This window comes from Salminus brasiliensis, chromosome 2 (genome assembly GCF_030463535.1).
Source record: "Salminus brasiliensis chromosome 2, fSalBra1.hap2, whole genome shotgun sequence".
Taxonomy (NCBI): domain Eukaryota; kingdom Metazoa; phylum Chordata; class Actinopteri; order Characiformes; family Bryconidae; genus Salminus; species Salminus brasiliensis.
Window position 1 is genome coordinate 6,306,948 of NC_132879.1, and position 23,629 is coordinate 6,330,576.

The 23,629-nt window shown below is 44.9% G+C and overlaps 1 protein-coding gene across 2 annotated transcripts in view; it reads left to right on the forward strand.

Annotated features, from left to right (window-relative positions):
• gramd4a (GRAM domain containing 4a) overlaps positions 1-23,629 on the forward strand; it is a 91,283-nt gene that overhangs the window by 57,460 nt on the left and 10,194 nt on the right. For both annotated transcript variants that reach the window (XM_072674228.1, XM_072674229.1), the window contains 12 exons: positions 5,887-6,007; positions 9,477-9,538; positions 10,139-10,274; positions 12,004-12,029; positions 12,216-12,307; positions 13,192-13,283; positions 13,620-13,668; positions 13,784-13,855; positions 14,531-14,574; positions 14,785-14,894; positions 15,966-16,120; positions 22,949-23,093. In XM_072674228.1, the coding sequence (XP_072530329.1) occupies positions 5,887-6,007; positions 9,477-9,538; positions 10,139-10,274; positions 12,004-12,029; positions 12,216-12,307; positions 13,192-13,283; positions 13,620-13,668; positions 13,784-13,855; positions 14,531-14,574; positions 14,785-14,894; positions 15,966-16,120; positions 22,949-23,093 (1,104 nt within the window). The remainder of the gene's footprint in view (positions 1-5,886; positions 6,008-9,476; positions 9,539-10,138; positions 10,275-12,003; positions 12,030-12,215; positions 12,308-13,191; positions 13,284-13,619; positions 13,669-13,783; positions 13,856-14,530; positions 14,575-14,784; positions 14,895-15,965; positions 16,121-22,948; positions 23,094-23,629) is intronic.

Here is a 23,629-nt window from a genome sequence, read left to right on the forward strand (position 1 = left end):
TTCTATTTGGAATTTAGGGGAATTGTTGTCCGTGGTTTATGAAATACATGTTCAACGTTTATTTCCCTTAAACACACTGACTATAAATAGTAAAACCAGAGAAACTGATCACGTAGGGTGGTCTCTTCATTTATTCCGAAGCTGTATACATATACATAATAACTGGGCCTATAAATGTGTGTGTGTATATATGTGTGTATACATATTTCCCTCATAGTTAAGCAAACATGACAGTTCCTCTGTCAGCATTTCAGCATTTATCTCTAACACACGAATTGTGCAATGTTGTCCGCACTGGTCTGAGACGGGTATTACAGTCATGCTAGCGTAGTGCCTCTGGTTACAGTTTAGAGAAGGTAACTTCCCTCTAGATCAGTGTGTGAAAGGTGTTTACACAAGCGATGTGATCTGTTTCTGTTTTGGGCTGTTTTATAAGATTACAGGAGGCATTAAAGCAAGCATGTGGGAAGGAAGAATGCTGTTGGTTTTGACAGGCTCACGAGAAGAAGGGAAACGCAGGAGACAAATATAAAGAATGACTTCACAGGATGAAAATGTGTGTGTGAGTCAGAGAGAGAGAGAGAGAGTGCTCTGAGAGCTGCTGAATCTTTGATGAGGTCTAACAGGTGGAGATGAGTGTAGTGTGTGTGTGTGTGTGTGTGTGTGTGTGTGTGTGTGTGTGTGTATTAATCTTCTGCTCTGTCTCGCTACTACAGGCTAATTAGAAGATGGATGTGAAACGCGTCCTGTGTGAATTAATTGTAGACTGCCCTGACCGAAAGAGACTGTCTACTTTAAATGATCTGACCACAGCTTCATTTCCTGGACAGTGCCCAGTGTACATGGTGGTGCTTGCAGTCATTATAGTGCTTCTGTATGATGAAGATAGACAAGGACTCTCTGGAGCAGATAAGCATGAGTCTATTAGCATCATGTTGCCTAATGCCAGGTGTGGGGCTAGAAGAGTATAAAGCCCCCCAGCATTGAGCTGTGGACCAGTGGAACTGACCTCTGGAATGATGGTTGGTGCTCCATCCAGTACTTTTGGGATGAGGTGGGGTGGGGTTGTGATCATCCATCATCCTCACAGCAGTGCTCTTCACACTAGAGACAGTTAGTCCAAAGAGAATGGCTCCTTGTTTGCAGGTGTTCCTGCATGGTCAGCTTCTGACCATAGGACTGTTGCACTGTTGTAGCACTGTTGACACTGACATGGCACCATTCATGAGACTACATAATGTGTGGTGATGGTCTGAGTGTGTATCAGGCATAGCTTTATTACTGGGGTTAGAGTCACTGCTGGGTTTAGAGTGGATCCACCACCCAAAAATAACCAGCCAATAATGGCTCTGTTGTCAGACACTGACCACTGAAGAAGGCCTAGAGGATAGCCAGCTCTCACTGTGCAGCAACAGATGGGGTATAGGCCCCAACTGTACACCTCCAAGGTGGAGCTGCAAGGCAGGTGAGTATTAGAGAGTGTGGATTTATGTATGTCCAGCAAACATCTGCGGCGTGGTCAAAACCAGGTCACTCATGAAAGAGGTTAGTGAAGACTCCAATAAGGGTCCTACAGTGGAGATAACAGCCTAGAGATACTACACTCAGAACAAGAAAGGGGCTTTAAATGGTCTCTTTGAGTGATGCCATAGAAGAACCAGTCAAGGAACCAAATGAAGAACCGTTTAAAGGCCAATTGAGCCCTCACCTGATATATAAAGGTTCTACACAGCTAAGGAGAAGGATCATGTAGCCTTGCTTTCCCATTCCAGTTGCTGTCCAACAGTGCATTTTAATGCAATGTACACTAAATGTCCAAAAGTTTGTGGACACCCCTTTTAATTAATCCATTTTGCTAGTTTAAGTTGCAACCATTGCTGATACAGATGTGCAAGTGCACACACACACTGACAGCTTGTCTAGTCCTTGTAGAGATGTTCTGCAAATAGAATAGGACTGTCTCGAGCAGATCAACATGAACCTATGGGCACCATGCTGCCTAATGCCAGGCGTGGGCTAGAGGGGTATAAAGCCCCCCAGCATTGAGCTGTGGAGCAGTGCAGGAACTGTGTTCTCTGGAATGATGGTCAGTGCTCCATCCAATGCTTTTGGGATGAGATGGGAAGTTGGGGATGATGAGATGGGGTAATCATCCATCACCATCCGAACCTCACCGACACCTCACTTTCCGCTGAATGCAACCAAATCCTTACAGCAATCCTTTAAAATCTAGTAAAAAGCCTTCTTTCCTGGTCTGTAGAGATGGAAAATTTTGGATTTTTTTTTTTAATCTTGGAAGAAACGATGAATGAGCAGGTGTCCAAATACTTTTTTTTTGTTTTTTCTGGCAGCTGTCCATATCATTCCTCTGTAATAAAGCGTCCAGATTGTGGTTTAACTACCTGTTGATGAATCATAACTGTGCAGATCTGTGCAGTGAGCCAGTGGTCCTTTCCGAAAGGACTCTCACCTGGAGTGGTTTGGAATAAATGGCGTTCCAGGCTTACGGCACTGCGCTACAAATTGCTCCCATTTTATTATTTGTGCCTGTTGTTGACTCCTACCAGTCTGAGTGGGTTGAATAAAGCCATTGAGAAGCAGAGTACCTGAGAGTGCTGCTGAAAGGTTAGTGTGTTTTGTTTGTCTCTGTGTGTGTGTGTGTGTGTGTGTGTGTGTGTGTGTGTGTGTGTGTGTGTGTGTGTGTGTGCTGCCTGGTCTGTGCTTCATTTATTTTTAATATAATTTCCAGCATTGTTGCCGGAGGTTGCTTCACATCACTCAGCATTTACTTAGCCATTATGAGAAGCACTGTGTGTGTGTGTGTGTGTGTGTGTGTGTGTGTGTGTGTGTGTGTGTGTGTGTGTGGTATTAAATAGAACATAAGAGGTTTCATGTTCCAGAATCGGTCACATTCAAGCAGGATTTACACCATAAATGAAAGCGATTGTTCAGCCAAAAATCACGTCTTTCCCTTTTAGCCCAAATGTTGTTGATCAACCAACTGTGATTCTTCAAGGTTCTTCAATGGTGCTACCCGGCTTGGGCGGAATAACGGTAATAGGGTATACCGCGGTCAAATATGTGAGAAGTATTGACATTCATTACTCAGGTATCAGGTTTAAAAAGACTTCTATATAAGCTGAAGTGTCAACTTAAGCTTTTTACTCCAGTAAAAGTGTAAAAGTACTGGTTTCAAAACTACTTCAAGTAGAAAACTGAAAGTAATGGAAGGAAAACAAAGGCTGAAAGCTTAGGCCGTGCCACAGGGGCCTATAGTGCACTAATTACATTGATTATCTGGTTCCAGTGGCACCTGTCAGGGGTGGGGTCTACATATTAGGCAGCAAGTGAACAGCCAGTTCTTAAAGGTGATCTATTGGAAGCAGGAGGATCTGAGCCACTTTACATAAGAACCAAACTGTCTGGGTCAGGCAGGTGGTAGTACATCAGGCAGTGGTCAGTACCTACCAAAAGTGCTGCTAGGAAGGACAACCAGAGAACCAGCGACAGGGTCATGGGCACCCAAGGTTCACTGATGCTTCTGGAGGCCAAACCTCACATCTTACAGGACTTACTTGGTGCCAGATACCACAGGACGTCTTCTGAGGTCTTGTGGAGTCCCTGCCTCAAATGGTCAGTAGCTCACTGCTAACTGTTGGGGTAGAAGCATCCTTTACTTGTTAGCTACTTTTATCTTGTAGATGGTGAAGTAATGGTTTGCAGGTTTTTGTGCTCTTGGGCTCCCCCTACAGTTAGGGAGTGAAATAATACACTTTCACATCACTATTGTAAATACAGATCACGTTTTGAGCGCCCCCTTGTGGACAACTACAAAATTGCATTTGTTGACAAGCTAAAGGTAAAGGAGTATGTGGACTGGGGAGGTAAAGTAATCGGATTTTACACAGATGTGACTCAGGAGAGAGGTCTTATGCTAGTTCTGGAATGGGTTATGATTTTATTTAGGAGCATAAGGTCACACAAATTATGATCGTATAATAATATTTACCTGAATTCTGCAGAATTCAACATCAGTGAAGTGTTAGTCTATTTAAATAAGTACTGAATGGTCAGTAGCTCAGTGCTAACTGTTGGGGTAGAAGCTTCCTTTGCTTTGCTACATTTACCTTGTAGATGGGGAAGTAACGGCTCACAGGTTTTGCTCAGAAGGCCAGGCAGAACACTGAACACACGGCTGTTAGCAAACACAGCCGGCTGTACGAGTGCCCAGTATGTTGTGATGGAGAGCTGCTAGTACAAATACTGGCTGATCAGAGCCAAAATCTCATTCCCAGACTCAGTTTGATTGATTGCAGGCAGGCGTACACTGTCAGATGTAGTGATTTTCTGTAAGGCTGGGCTTTTTAATCTCTTCCCTCAGCATTGAATGTCGGTTGGAGTTTCTTTCCTCGGCAAGAATCCGAATTTGCCTCTGGAGCTATTCTGCACTGATAATTATAGGCTGGCTTTAGGGATCCAAATTCAGACTCTTGCCTTGAATTAGGAGCTGATAATAGGCCTCATGCAAACGTGCGATTTGTCACAGTCGCTGACGAAACCTCTCCACAGAGCTCTGAAGAGCTTTGGAGCTTGGACACGTCGAGCAGGCCTCAGAAACTGCTGAACATGACGGAGAGGAGTTCAGGGCCGAGATGGGAATGTCATGATAACTGTATTTAGGCTTCAATACTGATGCCAACTATCAAAAATTGGGGATGCAGGATTTTATTGGATTCATATCACGGTCAGTATTAGCAGATACACTATTTGGACAAAAGTATTGGGACATTAAAAGGATACAAAAAAAAGTTGGAGTAACTTCTTTCATCTTTCTACTAGATTCTGTAGCATTGCTGCGAGGATTTGATTGCACTCAGTGAAAAGAGCATTGCACAATATGTCCAAATATTTGTGGACACTGCTTCTGATGATGAGTTGGTGCCATAGTGGGGTATTGTGGCTAAGCCTGCCACAGTTATTACTGTTGCAGGTCTATGTGAGGATTAGGGTTTTTTTGGGCTCCTGGGCTCCCCCTACAGTTAGGGAGTGTAATTCACTTTCACATCACTGACATAAATACAGATCACGTTTTGAGCACCCCCTCGTGGACAGCTGTAAAATGCCTTAAAGGAGTATGTGGACTGCAGAGGTAAAGTAATAAGATTTTGTGCAAGTTATGATTTCTTTAGTAGCATAAGGTCACACAAATTATGACCGTATAATAATATTTACCTGAATTCTGCAGAATTCAACATCAGTCAGGTGTTAGTTTATTTAAATAAGTACTGAAACTTCCAGTATTGGCTTGTTCAATATGTTAATGCCGTCTGCATATTAAAATCAATTAAGGCTAATGCTAGCCCGATATTCATCACTAATTTAACGATACATAGTGCCACACTAAATGCTAGTGCCACAACTGTCATTTTGTCCTGCTTCCAGCACCCCTTATGGTCCACCTTTCATCCACACTGCCAACCAGCTAGCTCTGCTGCTGAAATATTGATGGCTTTCAGTATAGCTAGAGGCGCACAGTGTATTAGTTGATATTGGGAGTTATATTGGATGGCGTGATGGACGAACCGCGGGAGAGAGAGAGGTGCTGAAACAATGAATGGAGTGTTTGTCTGAGTGCATCGGCCAGAAATGTAACGTATCATGTAAGCAGAGTCCAGCTCTCAGCGGGGGACACGAAAGACAGATCACTAAAGATCACAATGTCCCAGTGATTGTCTGAAACGGGACACAGCTCTCCACCATAATACAGGCAGAGGAAAATAAGCTCCTCTAGCACTGCCGAGCGGCTTTTCTAAATAATGCATTTTCCCTGCTGCCCAGAGCCGTTTGTCAGAGTGTGAGGTCATTTATTGCTTGTGTTTTTGGCAGAGGAGGAACTGAGGAAGCTGCGAGAGGAGACCAATGTGGACACCCTGAAGCAGGAGCTGGAGAAGGAGCGGGTCCGGAGGCTGGACCTGGAGCAGAAGATGAACGAAGTCCTGAAGACCAGGTGAGCACAGCTGCACTATATGGACAAAAGTATTGGGACACCTACACGTTACACCAACAGGAGCTTTTATGACATCCCATTTTAAACCTATAGGCATTAATATGGAGTTGATCCCCCTTTTCAGCCCTAACAGCTGGTTTGAAAGCAGTTATTGGTGTCTGAGACCTTTATAAAGGACGAGGACACCACTCTGTAACTTTACGCGGTTCTCAAGTTTTTAAAAGTGGTTCTCGAAGACTGTTCTGAGGACCACTACACAGTCCAGATGTTTGCTCCAACTTCGCTCCAATGCATTGGGACAGAGCAAATATGTAGAGGAAGACCCTGAGGTTCAGTTTGAGAAGCACTAATTCTCCATCATTGAGAACAGCTATTTATCCAGGTGTGTCTGCAGGTTTTTACTCATGACACATGAGGCCCACCATATGTACCAGATCACACCACGCATGTTTCTCAGGCTGACTAGGTTCGGTTCTGGGCATACGGGTACACACCCTGGTGTGTGAGTGGAGAGCAGAGTTGTATTAGTGTGAGGTGTGGGAGTCTCATATGGACATTTGCTTGCTTTAGCTTCCTTTAACAAAAAGAGCCAATGAGCTTGCTGGTTATGCGTAGAGGTTAAAAAATATTTTCATATTAATAATAATAGTTTTATTGATCTTTTAGATCAGCAGGAAAGTTAAAACACTACACAAATGCAATCTAAATTTAAAAGATAAGAGCTACATATGAGTTGATTGCTAATTTAGCAATTCATGATCTGAATAATCGAGTATCCATTTCAATAATTGATGGATTATTTGACTATCAAAGTAGTTGATTGTTGCAGCCCTAAACCACACGCCCATATGTGGATACACTTTCAGCTGGTTCTTGGTTCTCAACTGGATATGCCTTAACTCAAGAACTCCTCAAAACATTTTAGATCTATTTGCTATCTTTAAAATTACACATTACACAAGAGATGTTAGTTGTACGGCTATAGGATTGGTATTGGTATAATGTACTTGGTGAATATAAATGAGTGTCTATGGAATGAGACCTTGCACCTAGTACTAACCCTAATCTCATCCTAAACCTTAAATCTAACCATAAACCTAGCCTAAAAAGGGTGAGGGTAAGGTTAAAGTTAGAGTTAGGTGTAGGGTTATATCCAATAGACAGTCATTTACATTAAACTTAGTTCAGTCGTATTTAATAGATATTCAGTCTGGTGAGTGTCTACAAGGCATCTACAGTGGACCGTCCAGGTGTTACCCAATTAGTCTACCAACTAAGACCATTTTTTTAGCTAAAATTACTTTCAAAAGTGCAAAAAAACGTCTAGAAAGAATTAATTAACTGTATTATGTCCATACAGCAATCTCAACATGATGTTAGCTATGTTACGTATAATGCATACATCGCCACGCTTCACTGCAGACAGGGCGTTTTTTTCAGAGTATGCTTCATTTTTCTTTTTCTACCAGACAAATCGCTGATCCATAAGACCGAAAAGGTCCAGTTTTGTTGAATTGCTCCACTATACAGAATCCCAAAGCTTAAATAACCCTGTGGCTCATTTCTCTGGTTTGGAGAGTGGAGCCGACTGTGAGAGTGGAGCCGGCTTGTGGGTCAGTAGAGGTGTATGGGCATGGGGACCTTCAGTGTTTAGTATACGCCTTACTCTGCAAACCTCTGAAACCTCATTGCTGGCTGCCACCAAATCTTGCTGCCAGTCCTTGGGCCACCTCCTTCCTCAGGAATCTGGTGGCAGCTGACGATAGCTTCCTCTTTCTGCCACATCCAGGTAGTGTAGCCAGTGTTCCCAGTGTTGCTTCCAAATGTATCTCTAGGTACATTCAGTGCCGTGGCTACCTTTCGTTCTCCTTTTCCTTGTTTGTGATGGCAGTGATCTTTTCTCTGGACTTTCTGGACAACTCTCTTGACTTGGCCATATTTCTAACATGCAGTCTAATGTCACCTGATGCAACTAATGAAGCCCTTGATTCGTCACCTGATCAGCAAATGTGAGTTCTTATGAAGGACTCTATTCAAGGGCTTGAATCATTTTCATCTTTATAATTGTTGTTTTTGATGAATCACCTTTATATTAACTATAGTAAGGAGCCACTGATTTGAGATGCCCCCAGTGCTCTTTTAATTAAAGTACTTAATTAATCAGTCAGGCCCTGAAGTGATCACTCAGAACACATTGCAGGAAAACTAACTGGCCCAGGTTTTGGCTCAGCACAGGCTTGCTTTCTTTTGCTGAGCTGTGTGATCAGTAGCTGTATGTTGGCAGTGCTCACTCACCCTTCTCCTGCATCACCGCTTCAGAGACAGGACAGGACAGGGCTGGCCAGGGTGGGCTGTCCCAGCCTGGGCTCCCCTAGTTGGGCTTTAAAAATAGCCACTGCCGCCTCCGCCCCTTTTGGATGCTTCACAGAGAGTCTAGGACATTCTTCGGCAGTTGGGGGTGAGTAAAGGGGTCGAGCGCTGAAGGATCATTGCACAGAGTTACAGCTTGTTATGCCTAAACCACAAAGTACACAAATGTACAGCATCAGCTGTGAGGCTCTAAGCAGCCTGCTTCATCTGAGTTCACCCACTTAGCACTTACAACCACCAGCCTAATACTGTCTAGATCCCCCTTGTACCCCCAAAACAGTTCTAAGCCATTGAGGCATGGTACTCTATGTGATTTCCATGTTGTTGCTAGGTGGTTGCTATGACATTGGTTAACAGTTGCTAGGTGGCTACTAAGGCGTTGCTAAGCGATTGCTGCATGCCTGCTATGGTGTTGCTTTGTGGTTTCCAGGGTGTTGCTAGGCAGTTGCTATGGTATCCCATGTGATGGTGACTGTGGTATTGCTAAGTGGTTGTTAAGTGGTTGCTATGGTATCCCAGGATGCTGCTTTGTTGTTGCAGAGTGCTGCCTAAATGAGTGCTATAATGTTGCAAGGTGACTGCTGTGGTTTTTCAGATGGTTTCCATGGTGTTTCCTAGTGGTTGGTAGGCAGTTGCCGATATACAGGTCATTGCTAAGTCACAGCTAGTTGCTTGCTATATGAGCACTGTAATGTTGCAATGCTATGGTATCCCAGATGGTTGCTATGGTGTCTCAGGTTGTTGCTCAGGTGTTGCCAAGAGGGTGCTGTGGTTGGGGCGGCTGTGACCTGAAGGTTAAAGAAAGTGACTTTGTAGACAGAAGGTCGGCGGTTTGATCCCTTGAACTGACAGGACGCGACTGAAGTGCCCTTAAGCACAGCACCCAACCCCCAACTGTTCCCTGGGTGCCACAGCTAGGGCTGCCCACCACTCCGGAGGTGTGTGCCCACTGGTCACTCTAGTGTACGTGCACCACATTCATTCCTATGGGGTAAACATGTTGTGTGTGTTTATCTAAGAATGTAGGTGTGTGTGTGTGTGTGTGTGTGTGTGAATGTATATGTTTATTTATCACACATCATTTTCTGTTGTTTTTCAGGTTAGAAGACTCACCTCCACAGCCTTCTCGTAAGCAGCAGTCCCCTTCGGCCAATGGCACGGGTAACAGAACACACACTTCACGCTCTAATGAGGTGTTTACTCTGCCGAGAGCCCTGCTGTGAAGCATTTTGCATCTCTACCATTGTTTCTCTGATATCAACACACAGATTGTGTATATGTGTGTTTTCCTGTGTGTGTGTGTGTGTAGGAGGTGAAGGTATCCCACCCTGGCAGTCAGATAAACACGGTCTTCTCTCTGATGTGCTGTCTGTCTGTCTGTCTGTCTGTCTGTGTGTTTGTGTGAACGGGGCTCCCGTGCCTCAGAGCTTGACTCTGCTTCAGGAGGCATCAGAGCCTGTTATTTCAGGCAGCAGTTTAAATTTGTAGACGAGCCTATCTAGGCCAGAGGAGCCTTTTAGTATTTGAGGAGAAACAGAGAAGAGAGCAGGATGTGGAGCCGGAGAGCTAGCCTTACACACACAGACACACAGAGATACACACATATACACAGGCACACACACGAAGTAAATTAGGTTAATAGAGCTTGGGTTTGTGCTCTGAAGTAGGCAGACCAGTCATTGACACCCTCTTTCATTGTCTGTCTCTCTCTCTCTCTCTCTCTCTCTCTCTCTCTCTCTCTCTCTCTCTCTCTCTCTGCAGAGAAGCAGCAGAAGGAGACGCTGTGCTTCCGGCTGCAGAAGTGGCTGTACGATCGCTTCGGTGTTTACATCGAGGACTTTCGCTTCCAGCCTGAGGAGAACACAGTAGAGCCGGAGGAACCTCTCAGTGCTAAAAGGTGGGGGAAGAGTTCTGGGACTGTTAAGGTTCGATGGGGTTCTTCAGTAGGGGGAAATTTTTTAAACTTGAGATCTACTGTTGAGCACTGTACCTACACAAAACTGCCCTAAATGTTGCGCTGCTGGTACGAGTGGATCAGATACGGCAGTGCTGCTGGAGTGTTTAAACACTGTGTCTGTCCACTCACTGTCCACTCTCTGTTAGACACTCCTACCTAGCTGGTCCAGCTTGTAGATGAAGGTAAAGTCAGAGGCAGAAGCTCTCTGTTTTGCTGCTGCACAGTTTCTGCTGGTCATCCTCTAGTCCTTCATCGGTGCTCCCACAGGACGCTGCCGTCCACAGGAAGGACGCTGTAGGCTGGATGTTTCTGGTTGGTGGACTATTCTCAGTACAGCAGTGACGCTGAGGTGTTTAACACTCGTACCCCCAGCGCAACACACACTACTAACACACTCGTCACCACCATGTCAGTCAGTGTCACTGCAGTGCTGAGAATGACTCAGCCACCACACAAATAATAGCTGCTCTGTGGTGGTCAGTCCTGTGGGGTCCTGAGCATTGAAGAACAGGGTGAAAGGAGGCTGATAACAGAGTCTGCAGAGAAACAGATGGAGACAGCCTGGAGTTATAGAGCTACACAGTGCTCCTATATGGGAAGTGGAGATGACAAATGTTTTTTTTTTTTCATGGGGTGTCCTTATTTGTTCCAAAAGACTGTATGACGTCATGAAGTCATGGGGCCCGGTGGTCGTGACTTTCTGAATCCCGAGCCGAGCCCCTTTGCCATCAGCAGGCAGAGTCAAAAAGAGCACAATTGGTCATGCTCTCTCAAGATGGATAGATGACGCGCTCTCAAAACTCTAAAAGCGGTGTTGGCCGGTACATCGCTGTTAGCTGATGCGCTGGGTCCCTAACTCCACCACTTTCCTCTGAGTGTATCTGCTGACCGGCGATGCCACATTGCCAGCAGTTTGAAAAGTTTGAGAAGGTGGTGGCTAGCTTTGCCTGTATCAGACTCTCCTAGTGTCCGGAGCACTGCTCATGCTAGATGGGGAGAAAAAGGGAATACCTCAATTAATTAATTAATTAATTAATTAATCATTTTAATGAATTATAAAGCCTAGAGAATCTGTCAGTCCCACAGTTTGCAATGCTTATTGGTGCGATATGTTTCCATTGCATTGCGACTACATTAGCCTCATAGCTCTACTCAGAGAGCAATCTTCAGACACTAGTAGCATGCATTTGATTTGATTAAGGGTCTGAAAACACCACACACCCTGAAGATCATGGTATTCCAGGCCTAAGACGTGGAGTAAGCTTTGCACTAGAGTGGAGCTTGCACAGTTGTTCAAATGCTCAAGCCCTCCCTCTATTGGCCAGCAGACAGCATTGCACTGCAAATGCTCTTTAGGTGCTTTTAATCCATTCAGATCTCGGGCAGGATGACCTTGCTAACTGTGTAGCACTGCCTCTGCCAGGCTGTCAGAAGAAGTTTGCATTTATTTCAGAATCAAAAGATCTGTGGAAGGGTAACCTTGTGCCTTGTGATGTGAGGAGGAGTGGTGTAGGTGTGTATGTGTGTGTGTGTGTGTGTGTAGGGGGGTGACTCATAAAATCATCCTTGATTAATAAAAGAGTTGGCTCACCCTTGACTGTGCCGCTTTGGACCAGCGCAGTGAAAACGTACTGTAAGAAACCTTTCTCTCTTTTTCTCTCTCTTTCAGGTTAACGGAAAACATGAGACGACTGAGTGAGTCACTTCTCCGCTTTAAGCTACTTTGCTTTATGATGGCTTTGACAACACTAATGCAGACGTCCATTAAGTGTAATTCTGTGGTGGCTCTACATTAAATTACAGTTGTGAGCGAACCAATTAAGGCATGACTGTAAAGTGTGTGTATGTGTGTGTGTGTGTGTGTGTATTTGATGTACACAGAGCGCTGTGCCAGACCCATAACTAACTTCCTGAGGAACCTGTCCGCCTTATCAAACTGGCACTCAGTCTACACATCAGCGATTGCCTTTATTGTGAGTATGGACCTGAATTACCTACAGTTGTGAGTTTGCATGTGCTTATAATGGGCATGAATGACACGGCAGTATCAGGCTTCTTATCAGGCCTTTAAAAGGAAATAAACAAGGATTTGGTTGCTCAAAATGGTCATATTTCAATCAATACAGGGTCAAACATCCATACAGAACACCTAAAATTAAAGGTGGCGCCCCGACTAGATGTCTAGGTAGCCGTCAACACGTTCTATCAGAATTCTGGTTGGATATTCGCCACTCTATTCTGCAAAACTGGTAGTTTTGGGAGTTTGTCATTGTATTTCTTGGTTCCCTGGCACGGCCCACATATTTTCAATAGAGTTATGGTCAGGACTTTGGGAAGGTCGTTCCAAAAGCTCAATGTAAGCCTCCTTCATCCATTCCACCACCTCTTGTGTTGTGTGTTTGGGGTCACTGTGCTGTTGGAACACCTAACTGTGCCCAGGTTTCAGTCGTCTAGCTGATGGATTGAGGTTAGGCTGAAGAATTCGGAGGTGGTCCACAGTAGTCCTTCATTATTTCATCCACTTTGTGAGATGTACCACCGGTTCCACTGGCAGCGAGGCTAACCGCCTCAGAATACAATGCTACCACCACCATGCTTACCAGTTGGTAGGGTGGTCCTGGGGTCAAATGCCTCAGCTGTAGGATTGCCATAACCTGTATTATGAACATTTCTGTGTCCCACAGCTGTATTTGTCTCTGCATCCTTGTGCTATGTTGCAGATCATTTAATTGACCATTTATTTTGAAAAATGAAGCATAATATATGTGTGTGTGTGTGTGTGTGTGTGTGTGTGTGTGCGTGTATATATATATACATATATGTGTGTGTATGTGACTCTGCATTTTCTACTCCACAGGTCTACATGAATGCTGCATGGCATGGCTGGGCCATCCCAATGTTTTTATTTTTAGCCATTCTGAGGTTGTCCTTGAATTACCTCATTGCCAGGTAAGCCGTCAGATCCGTCCTCTTTCCCTTCTATAATTAAAAAGGATATTTCAAATACATGAGCATATTTTCACAGATGATTTTCACAGGGCTTAATAAACCACACTAAAAAAGTGCCTCTGTCAATGAATAGACAGTGATGGTGCCTTAGGAGGAGGCGTGTTGGTAACCATGGTTACCAGTTATGTGGAAACACTGGTCCAAAGATAGATATCAGCTAGAGCAGAGGAAGGAAAGAGACCCTGTTGTTAAGTCTATGTTAAGTGTGCGTTAAACTTCGACTACGCCCGTGCCTTTAAACCCTTTAAACCCTGTTTCTGATGCTTTCTTCTGCAGAGGGTGGAGGATTCAGTGGAGTATTGTGCCTGAAGTTTCCGAACCGGTGGTGCGTCTCATTTCTTTACTCTCTCAGATTGTCAATTCAGTTCATCCTAACCTGAAGCTTGATGAGCTCTTCTGAAGGTTATCGATTTCTTCTCTCTTTATTGTTTTGGCTTCAGGAACCTCCGAAGGAAGACCTGACTGTGTCTGAAAAGTTCCAGTTAGTTCTTGATGTTGCCCAGAAAGCACAGGTATCTCAGCTATTCATTATCAGATTGCTGAGGTCGAAAAACACCTAAACATTTAGCTGTCGACCTAACACTATATGTCCAAAAGTATGTGGACACCCCTTCTAATGAATGCATTCAGCCTCTTTTAAGTTGCACCTGTCGCAAATGCAAATGCACCCTGTCCCTGTAGAGAAGTACTGCAGATGCACACATTGGCACCATGCTGCTGCCTAATGCCAGGCGTGGGCTAGAGGGCTATAAAGCCCCCCCAACATTGAGATGCGGAGCAGTGGAACTGGGAGTGTTCTCTGGAATGATGGATGGTGGTGCTCCATCCAATACTTTTGGGATGAGTTGGGGGGTTGGGGGTGACGAGAAGGTGGGGTGGTGATCATCATCCAGCATCCTGACTTCACTGATGCTCTTGTTGCTGAATGCAAACAAACTCTCACAGCAATGCTGCTCCTAAATCTGGCAGAAAGCCTTCTTCCCTGGACAGTGGAGACAGTTACTCCAGCAAAAGTAACTGAAAAGTATGTCCTTGATTGCAGAAGAAACAATGAGAGAACAGGTGTCCCAATACTTTTGTCCATATAGTGCATGTTTATCATCTTTGTTTTTAAAGTAAACGTCAAAGTAAACTTCAGATTTCAAATCTAATAAATTCCCTCATGTTCCTCGTTTGGATTTCTGTAGAATCTTTTTGGAAAGATGGCTGATGTCTTGGAGAAAATCAAAAAGTGAGTAAAGCTGAACTAGAGATGTGCCGTTTGCTGTAAATATTAGATGTACAGATGAAGAGTGTTGGTAATATAGGTATATTACAGTACACTGTTATGAGTCTTTGTGTATGTTTAATGAGTGTGCTTTGTTTGGCTGTGTTCTTTTGTGGGTGATTTGTCTGTTTGTGTGTGTGTGTGTGTGTGTGTGTGTGTGTGTGTTTGATGCAGTCTGTTCATGTGGGTGCAGCCGGAGATAACTCAGAAGCTGTACATCGGTCTGTGGGTGGCCTTCATCTCATCCTGCGTCCTGCCCTACAAACTCATGGGCTTTATTATTGGTGAGAGCTTAGTCATACCCATACTACTGATCTGCGTTTTACTAGTTTGTGCTATTACAAATTATTACACCATATGTCCAAATGTTTGTGGACAGCCCTTCCACTGAATGCACTCTGCTACTTTAAGTTGCATCCATTGCTGACACAGATGTGCAAATGTGCACACACACACATAAGCTTGTCTAGTCCCTGTAGAAACGTACAGCCAAAAGAATAGGACCCTCTGGAGCAGATGAACACATGATAAACCTGTTGGCACCATGCTGCTGCCTAATGCCAGGCGTGGGCTAGAGGGGCAAAAAGCCCCCCAGCTTTGAGCTTTGGAGCAGTGGAAGTACTGTGTTCTCTGATGTGAATGATGGTTGGTGCTTCATTCAATACGTTGGGGATGATGTGTGGTGGTGATCATCATCCAACATCCTGACCTTACTAGTGGTCTTGTTACTGAATGCAATCAGATCTGCACAGCAATGCTCCAGAATGTGTAGCTGTAGCTTTTAGCCTTGCCCCAGAGTCTTACTGGTAAAAATGTATAAGCCTGTGCTTTCCCTTCTGATGTGAGTTTATCTCTAGTTTGGTTCAGCTGAGGTAGGCCAGAAGTTAGAGAGAAGAGCTGGTATAAGCTAACATTGGCTAATGTTAGCATTTGTCTTGGTGTGGATTCCCATTTGCCCCTACCTGCTTTTGCTCCATCGCTTGGAGTGCAGGAAAAGCCACGGTCACAAAGCCTGGTTCCCATAGCATCCCATATTCCCATAACTAGCCCAGTCTGGAGGTGATGAGCTGCTCTCCAGTATCAACAACACCATGTTCTCGTGAAGTCGCTGTCACGTTTTACTGTTTCACCAGCTTTGTCTAGGGCTTTCTCTAGTGGGTGGGGTTCCCAACAGTTTTGAGGTTTTGGGATTGACCCCTTTTCCGGCTCTGTTTTGGCTCTGTTGGAACAACAGCGATTAAGGTTCACTAAGGTGGTCACCTCCAGGCAGCTCTCGATGTCTTCGTTCATGTGATGTGTGCTGAAGAAGATGCTGGTTGTGTGTTATGCATATTTGGATGTGTGCGTTCTCACAGGGCTGTACGCGGGCATCAAATTCTTCATCATCGACTTCCTCTTTAAGAGCTGTCCAAAGCTGAGGGACAAATACGACACTCCATATATTGTCTGGAACAACCTCCCCACGGACCCCCAGCTGAAAGAGAGGAGCAACGCCACCGTGTCCAGACGGGTACGAGACACTAAAACCACGCAGTAGATTGAGATACTAACCTACATTTTATACTGCCTAGGAAAATCCAAACCACATAAAAAGGAATAGTTTGGCGGAAAATCACATTTACACTCTTTGTTGTCATCAAGCTTGGTGTCTGAAGATCCCGAATGCTCCTTTAGTTCTGCACTGGAGCTAGGACAGAGATACTGTTGCTAATATAACTGAATTGCATACCTAAACCATCACTCGTAGCTCTGCTGTATGACAAACGGCACCCTATAAAACAGCAGCAGCCATTTTCATTAAGCCTCATCCACTACATGGACAAAAGTATTGGGACGCCTGCTCGTTCATTCAGTGTTTCTTCTGAAATCAAGGGTGTATTGTTGGAGAAACTATCTCTGTTGTCCTGGGAAGGCTTTCTACTAGATTTTGGAGGAGCACTGCTGTGAGGATTTGATTGTAATTCAGTGATTTAGCTCAATGCTGGGGGCTTTCTACCCCCTTAGCCCACGCCTTGCATTAGGCAGCACGGTGCCAATAGATTTGTGTTTATCTGCTCCAGAGAGTCCTATTCTATTGACAGTATGTCTCTACAGGGACTAGACAAGCTGTGTGTTGTGCGCATTTGCACATCTATGTCAGCAATGGGTGCAACTTCAAGTAGCTGAATGCATCCATTAGCAGGGGTGTCCACAAATATTTGGACATGTAGTGTTATGGTGTTTTGAGGCAAGGTGAGGCATGCAGTTAACTGGTTTTAGCTGTTGTTAGCAACGTTAGCCTCAGATCTCCAGTGCAAAACTAAAGTAGCAAGTCTAGGTTAATCAGATTATGGGATACAATTGTGTAAATCTGCCAGATTGTCCCTTTAATAAATGTTTAGATGTCCTGTTTACTGCAGACATCGTCTAAACGAAGCGACCGTTTGCTTTATCTATCTGTATTTTTCGGTTGTCAAGTGTGTGACTATGTAGTGTGTCTGGGTCTGTCTATGTATGTACTGTGTGTGTATGTGTGTGTGTGAGAATGTAAGCATCTATGCATGTGATGAACATGAAGGGAGTCCTTCTACAGTACTGTGCAAAGGTCTGCGGCTGCCCGAGAAGAGTCTATTTAAAGCCTTGTGGAGACTACACAACTTTAACAAAGGCAGCAGATTGGCAGCAGATCTCCACTGAGTGGAGATGCCCATCACACACCAGACAACTAGGGATCATCCACTACACAATGTCTACCTGCTGCTAAACCGAACTGAACCGAACACACCCCAAAACACTCGTACCTGCCGTTGCCTAGTAGTCGCAGAGTCGCCCCGGCATTTGAGACACCTTTAGGTGAGATTGTGGGTGGGAAGACGGAGTCAGCATGGTCGGTACAGACTGCAGAGAGCTGTAGTAGGACTAGGAGGTAGTAGGCTGCCCTACATACGAGGCAGATGTTGGCTTCTCATATGAATTTCAGTTCAGGTGCTGCAGTATCGGACCTGTACTAGCGCCAGGATGGAGCTGCTGCATCATTTAAATTAAGAAGCTGCCTAAAAACTACCTGAGAACTGCTCTCTTCAGGCCCGGTTTTGACGGGACCCGTTCAGATTGAGTCGCTGACCAGTCTACACTACTAGATTACGCTCAGAGTCGGGTCAAAAACATCAGATGTTAGATACACTCTGAAATCGAAGCCTGCACCCCTCACACACTACTCGATTATGTCTCCAACTGTCAAATGACTGACGATAAATCTGCAGGCTGGAGCCAACCAGCTGAGACTCTGGGCATTATGTATTCCCAGCTTCAAGCTGTTTATCTGCAAGTATTTTATTTTCTGGAAAAGCTAACGTTAGGAAATATGACCACAATAAATAAAAAAAAAAATGATCATCCCACCATACAGCATCCTTTCCTCATTAACGCTCATTAACTGCTGAATGCAGTCAATTCCTCACAGCAATGCTGCGCCAAGATTTAGTAGAAAGCCTTTTTTCCCTGGACAGTAGAGACAGTTCCTCCAACAAAAGCAAGATAAACTCTTTTTGTATCACCCTTGATTTCAGAAGGAGCAATGAATGAGCAGGTGTCCCAATACTTTTGTCTATATCTATAACTCTGGGAAATTCGTCAAAAACCTTCTCTGGAAATATTTCGATTTATAAATGAAGTACCACGCGACCGATTTCCCTCATCTGTCTCTTACAACAAACACAAAGGCTGCGTCCCAAACCGCACACAAACACACTAAATCTACCACACCACCACTAGAGGTGCATGTGTTTGTCTACACGTTAGTAGAGTGTAGAAGTGTGCAGTTTAGGACATAGAAAACGAACCCTGCCAGTACTGCGGGGAGCTGGGTCGAGTAGGACACCGGAGTGTGTTTATAAGGAACGCTACTACCCTTCAACTCTTCCAGAGAGACGGAAAGAGCGAGAGGTCCGGAAAAGGCTGCAGAGAGACGGCATCTCTTGCCAAACAGCTCAAATGGAGAGAAAATGAACTAAACTGAACAGAACGTCCTGATTTCTCCTACTCTCCGAAAATTACCGCCTTGTTCTGCCCACTGTAGTCCTGTCAGGACACACGCATCTTTCCTCCTGACGGAAAAATAGGCTTTTCGTCCAGTCGGAAAAGGGCCGAACACAGCTAAAACGTACACAACGACTCTAATTTGCAGAAATAAGCATCACTACACAAGGCATTTTATATTACAAAAGGTCTGACTGATGAAAATGAGCTGCTGAGCAGCTACAGTCACATTTTATCAGATTTTAAATGTATTTTTATGTATTTTTTTAACGTACCATAAACACTGCCTTTACCCATTCTAATTGGACTAATCACAGATGCCTAATTTCTGGATTCTGAATATATATTCCTAGTGCCTTTATTCTACAGATGGACCGATCAGTGGTTTTGAGGCTAATACAGATCACCGATCGTCTTTCAGTGTGATCACCAATACCGATCGAGGGCGAGGCTGGATGCTGCATTAACCCCTTAACACTCCAAGGCCTATCACACACTAAGGTGTATTACTCAGTAGCTACAGGGACCTCTGTACAAATCACTGGAGCTATTCTCTATTCACTAATCTCTAATCAAATCCCATGCCATGCTGCCTTGCCATCAGTGGCCGAAGTCAGAGAGAGCACAATTGGCCACATATGCTCCCTTGGCTTTCTCTGGAGGCTGGCTTCACATGAGATGGAGGAGATGTGTGTTAAGTCCTTACCCTCTCGGTGTCTGAGGCATTGCCTAGGGGGAGCGGTGAAGGGGTGTGTGGGCAGTACCAACTTTGGGGCAAAATAAGCGAAAGATTTGACAAATAAAAAAAAAAGGGATCTATAAAAGCCACGAGGTCTGTATTGCGCTAACCACCTGGGATACCACGGCGAAGCACTTAACCACACTATAGCACCAACTACCTAGCAACCACAAAACAACTCCATGGCAACCACCTAGAAATCACTTAGCAACTAATTGGCAACACAATAGCAATTATTTAGCAACACTGTAGCAACTACCTGGCAACCAGTAAAAAAAGTAAATGGCAAGTCCCTGGAGAGCATTTATCAACACCATAGAAACCTCCTAGCAACACCATAGCAACTTATCGGCAACACAATAGCAATTACTTAGCAACACTGTAGCAACTACCTGGCAACCAGTAAAAAAGTAAGTGGCAATTCTCTGGAGAGCATTTATCAACACCATAGAAACCTCCTAGCAACACCATAGCAACTAATCAGAAACACAATAGCAATTACTTAGCAACACTGTAGCAACTACCTGGCAACCAGTAAAAAAAGTAAATGGCAAGTCCCTGGAGAGCATTTATCAACACCATAGAAACCTCCTAGCAACACCATAGCAACTAATCTGCAACACAATAGCAATTACTTAGCAACACTGTAGCAACTACCTGGCAACCAGTAAAAAAGTAAGTGGCAAGTCCCTGGAGAGCATTTATCACCATAGAGCACCATAGAAGCCTCCTAGCAACACCATAGCAATGATTTAGCAACACAACAACTTCTTAGCAACACTGTACATAGCAACCACTAAACAACTAAATCAACACCATAGACGGCTCCTAGCAACACCATGGCAACCACTTGTCAACGATATAGTTGTTCTCTTTAGGAAATACAGATACAGTAGATTTTATCATGTAACGAATACTCCATGAACGGGGCGCGAATCCATCACAGGGTAACACACACACACACACACACACACACCCCGATTCATCACACCTAGGGGCAATTTAGTATACCCACTTTTTCCTACAATTTGACACACCACCTGCTGCTGGATCTACGCCCTTCTCCTGCCCGCCGCGGGTCTTCTGCGCAGTACTGTAGACGCTGCAGGTCTGAGTCTGAGTTTGGAGTGACGGTCACACTGCTGTTTTGTGCTCTCTCTCTCTCAGCTGTCTGGGTGTGAGAAGGTAGGGACTGTGGTGTGTCTTTGGCAGTGCCTGTGTGTGTGACGCCACCAGCTCACCTTTTTATACCTGTGTGTGTGCGTGTGCGTGTGTGTGTGTGTTTTGGATCGAGACGCACCTCGTGGCATAACTGGTGTCTGTGCACAAATGGATCGGAACCGCCGTCCAAGCGATCTGGTCAAGCTGCAGGCCTTTAGCCTGTTGCTTATAGGGGTTAGGCCACTTCTTACTGCCTTCTAACATCCAATAGTGTGGCGTTTTGGATCCATTTTCACAGACAAACTCCTGTATATGAATATGTGATGTGTGGGTATACGGTCATGTGCAAAAGTTTGGGCACCCCTGCTGAAATGAGTTAAAGTACGTACAGATCATCGATAGAGACGCACTTCTGCAGGGTCTAATACACGATTACTCCACACTCACCAAGCAGTTTATCAGGAAGACTAATCAGCCAATCATGCAGCAGCAGAGCAAAGCATAAAGCCATGCAGATGTGGGTCAGCAGCTTCAGGTGATGTTTTTGAGCGTGGAATGATTGTTGGTGTCAGAAGTGGAGCCTGATGTGGTCTTCTGCTGTTGTAGTCCAACTAACCTTGAGGTGGACGAGCTACACCAGCAGAAGGCCACATCAGGTCACCCCAGGTCAGAGAACGACCCACCACCCAAATACTATCTGCTCTGTGGTGGCCCTGACCATTGAAGAACGGGGTGGAAGGAGTGCGCCTATATGATGGAAGTGGAGCTGATCTAATTAAAAGTGGTGTAGTGTAGTGTTCCTAATAAAGTGGAATTGTATGTTTGTGTCCTGTCGATGATCTGTAGGCTTATCTTCACATGTCATTATAACAGAGGTGCCCAAACACACCACTGTATGTACTTTTAATCAGACAGCAGTACAGGTTAGTACTGTAGTGAATAGTCTGAGTACCTGCTGTTACCTTTAGTACCTGAAATTAGCTGAATTAGCTGTAGTATTGGTGGTCCTTCCCCTTTAAGCCATCTGTAGCTGCAGAGCTTACTGCATCCCTCTTCCATGCAGGAAATGTCCCTTTAGCTTGTACAGACGACCGCAGCTTGTGCTTGAGCATGGGGTCAGTTGCAGTGAACGGCATGGCCTCCTAAACGAACACTCGGTGCTGTCCAATCATCCACACACTGACTAACTGTCATGCTGTGTGTGTCTCCTGGGTTGACCTCTACCACACTGACCAGAGCCGTGCACATCTCACGCACATGAATCCACGCAGCTACTAAACACACTAACACCTGAAACTCTGTGTTCTTGGATCTTCGTTTGATCTACCTATGCTCCGTCCACAAATGTGTGCCTTCATAGCAACTGTGGTTAGGTTGGACATACTTTACAGAACAACGGGTTCTGTTTCATTCAACTGGGACACTACAGCGACCACCTGTGATCCCATAGCAACCTCCTAGCAACACTATAGCAACCACTTAGCAGCGCCATAGCAACCAACCACCTGGGATACCATGGCGAACTACCTATCAACACGTTAGCAACTACCTAGCAACCACTTAACAGCTCCATAGCAACCACTTCGCAACAATATATCAACCAAATTAAATTAAAACCAAAATTGCAAATACCTAACACTATAGCAACCATCTGAGATGACATGGCAAACCACCTAGCAACCCTATAGCAACTACTTTGCAACCACTGAACAACTCCATGGCAACCACCTAGACACCACTTAGCAACACCATAGCAACTACCTGGGGTGCCATGGTAAACTACCTAGCAACATTATATGAACTATCTAGCAATCACTAAACAACTTCACAGCAACCGCTTAGCAACAATTTAACAACCACATCACATGCCATAGCAACAACATAGCAACCACCTGAGATGACATGGCAAACCACCTAGCAACCCTATAGCAACTACCTTGCAACCACTAAACAACTTCATGGCAACCACCTAGAAATCACATAGCAACACCATAGCAACCACATAGGGTACCATGGCGACCTACCTATGAACTCTATAGTAACTACCTAGCAACCACTACACAGCTCCATATCAACACCATAGTAACCACTTAGCAACCATTTCTGATTATTAACTCCAGCTCTCAGTTTGTGAGACCCCCGAGTCCTAAGGCTTTCCATATGGTTGAATGGGATTTCTCTCAGTGGTCTGTAAAACTTGTCCATCCCCACAACAGTCCTTACAAGAGACAGCATTTGTGGGCGGAGCATTAAATGGTCAGCGGTGAGCCTGTGGAAATGCCCACAGATCCTTTTGGGTTATAAGAGACTTGAGAGCAGAGAGGTCACGGTTGGGCGTGGAAGACGCTGTGGCCGCAGCAGCTGCTGTATGTTTGTGTTTTGGGTCAAACTGTGGCTGAAATTCTTCCTCTGTGTGCACAGATTCAACCGGTGGTGTCACGGAGTAGCTTAGCAACCATCCCTGCTGGAGTGAGCCGAGAGGAGGAGAGTGGACGAGCACACAACACCAAAAAAGGAGCTTTCCACGAGGTCTTCAACCTGCCTGAAACCGAAAGACCTCTGCCAGGTAGGACTGAGTGATTTCATCTTAACATACAGGCACCTTTCCAGCTAGCTAGCATCAGCTATATAGACAAAAGTATTGGGACACCTACAGCAGCTTTTATGCCATCCCATTCTAAACCCATAGGCCTTAATATGAAGTTGGTCCCCCCTTGGTCTGGAGCTCTGCAGTTATTGAGACACCGCTCTGTGACTTTACGTGGTCTGACAGAAACTTGGTGGCTGAGCTGCTCTCTGTGGTTCCTCCTAAACGCTTCCACTGTTCAATAATAACACCACTCACAGCTGATGGAGGAAGATCTAGGAGGGAGGAAATTTCACCAGCTGACTTGTAGTTGTTGCAGCGGTGTCTCCTATTACATACAGAACCATGCTGGAGTTCAGTGAGCTCTTCAGAACCTCCCACTCTTTCACTAATATGTGGAAGAAAGGCAGACTGCAGGGCTAGGGGCTGGATTTTACACCTGTAGCCTGAATGGGACTGAATGAAACGCCTGAGTTCAGTGATTAAAAGGTGTGTCCCAATACTTTTGTCCATCT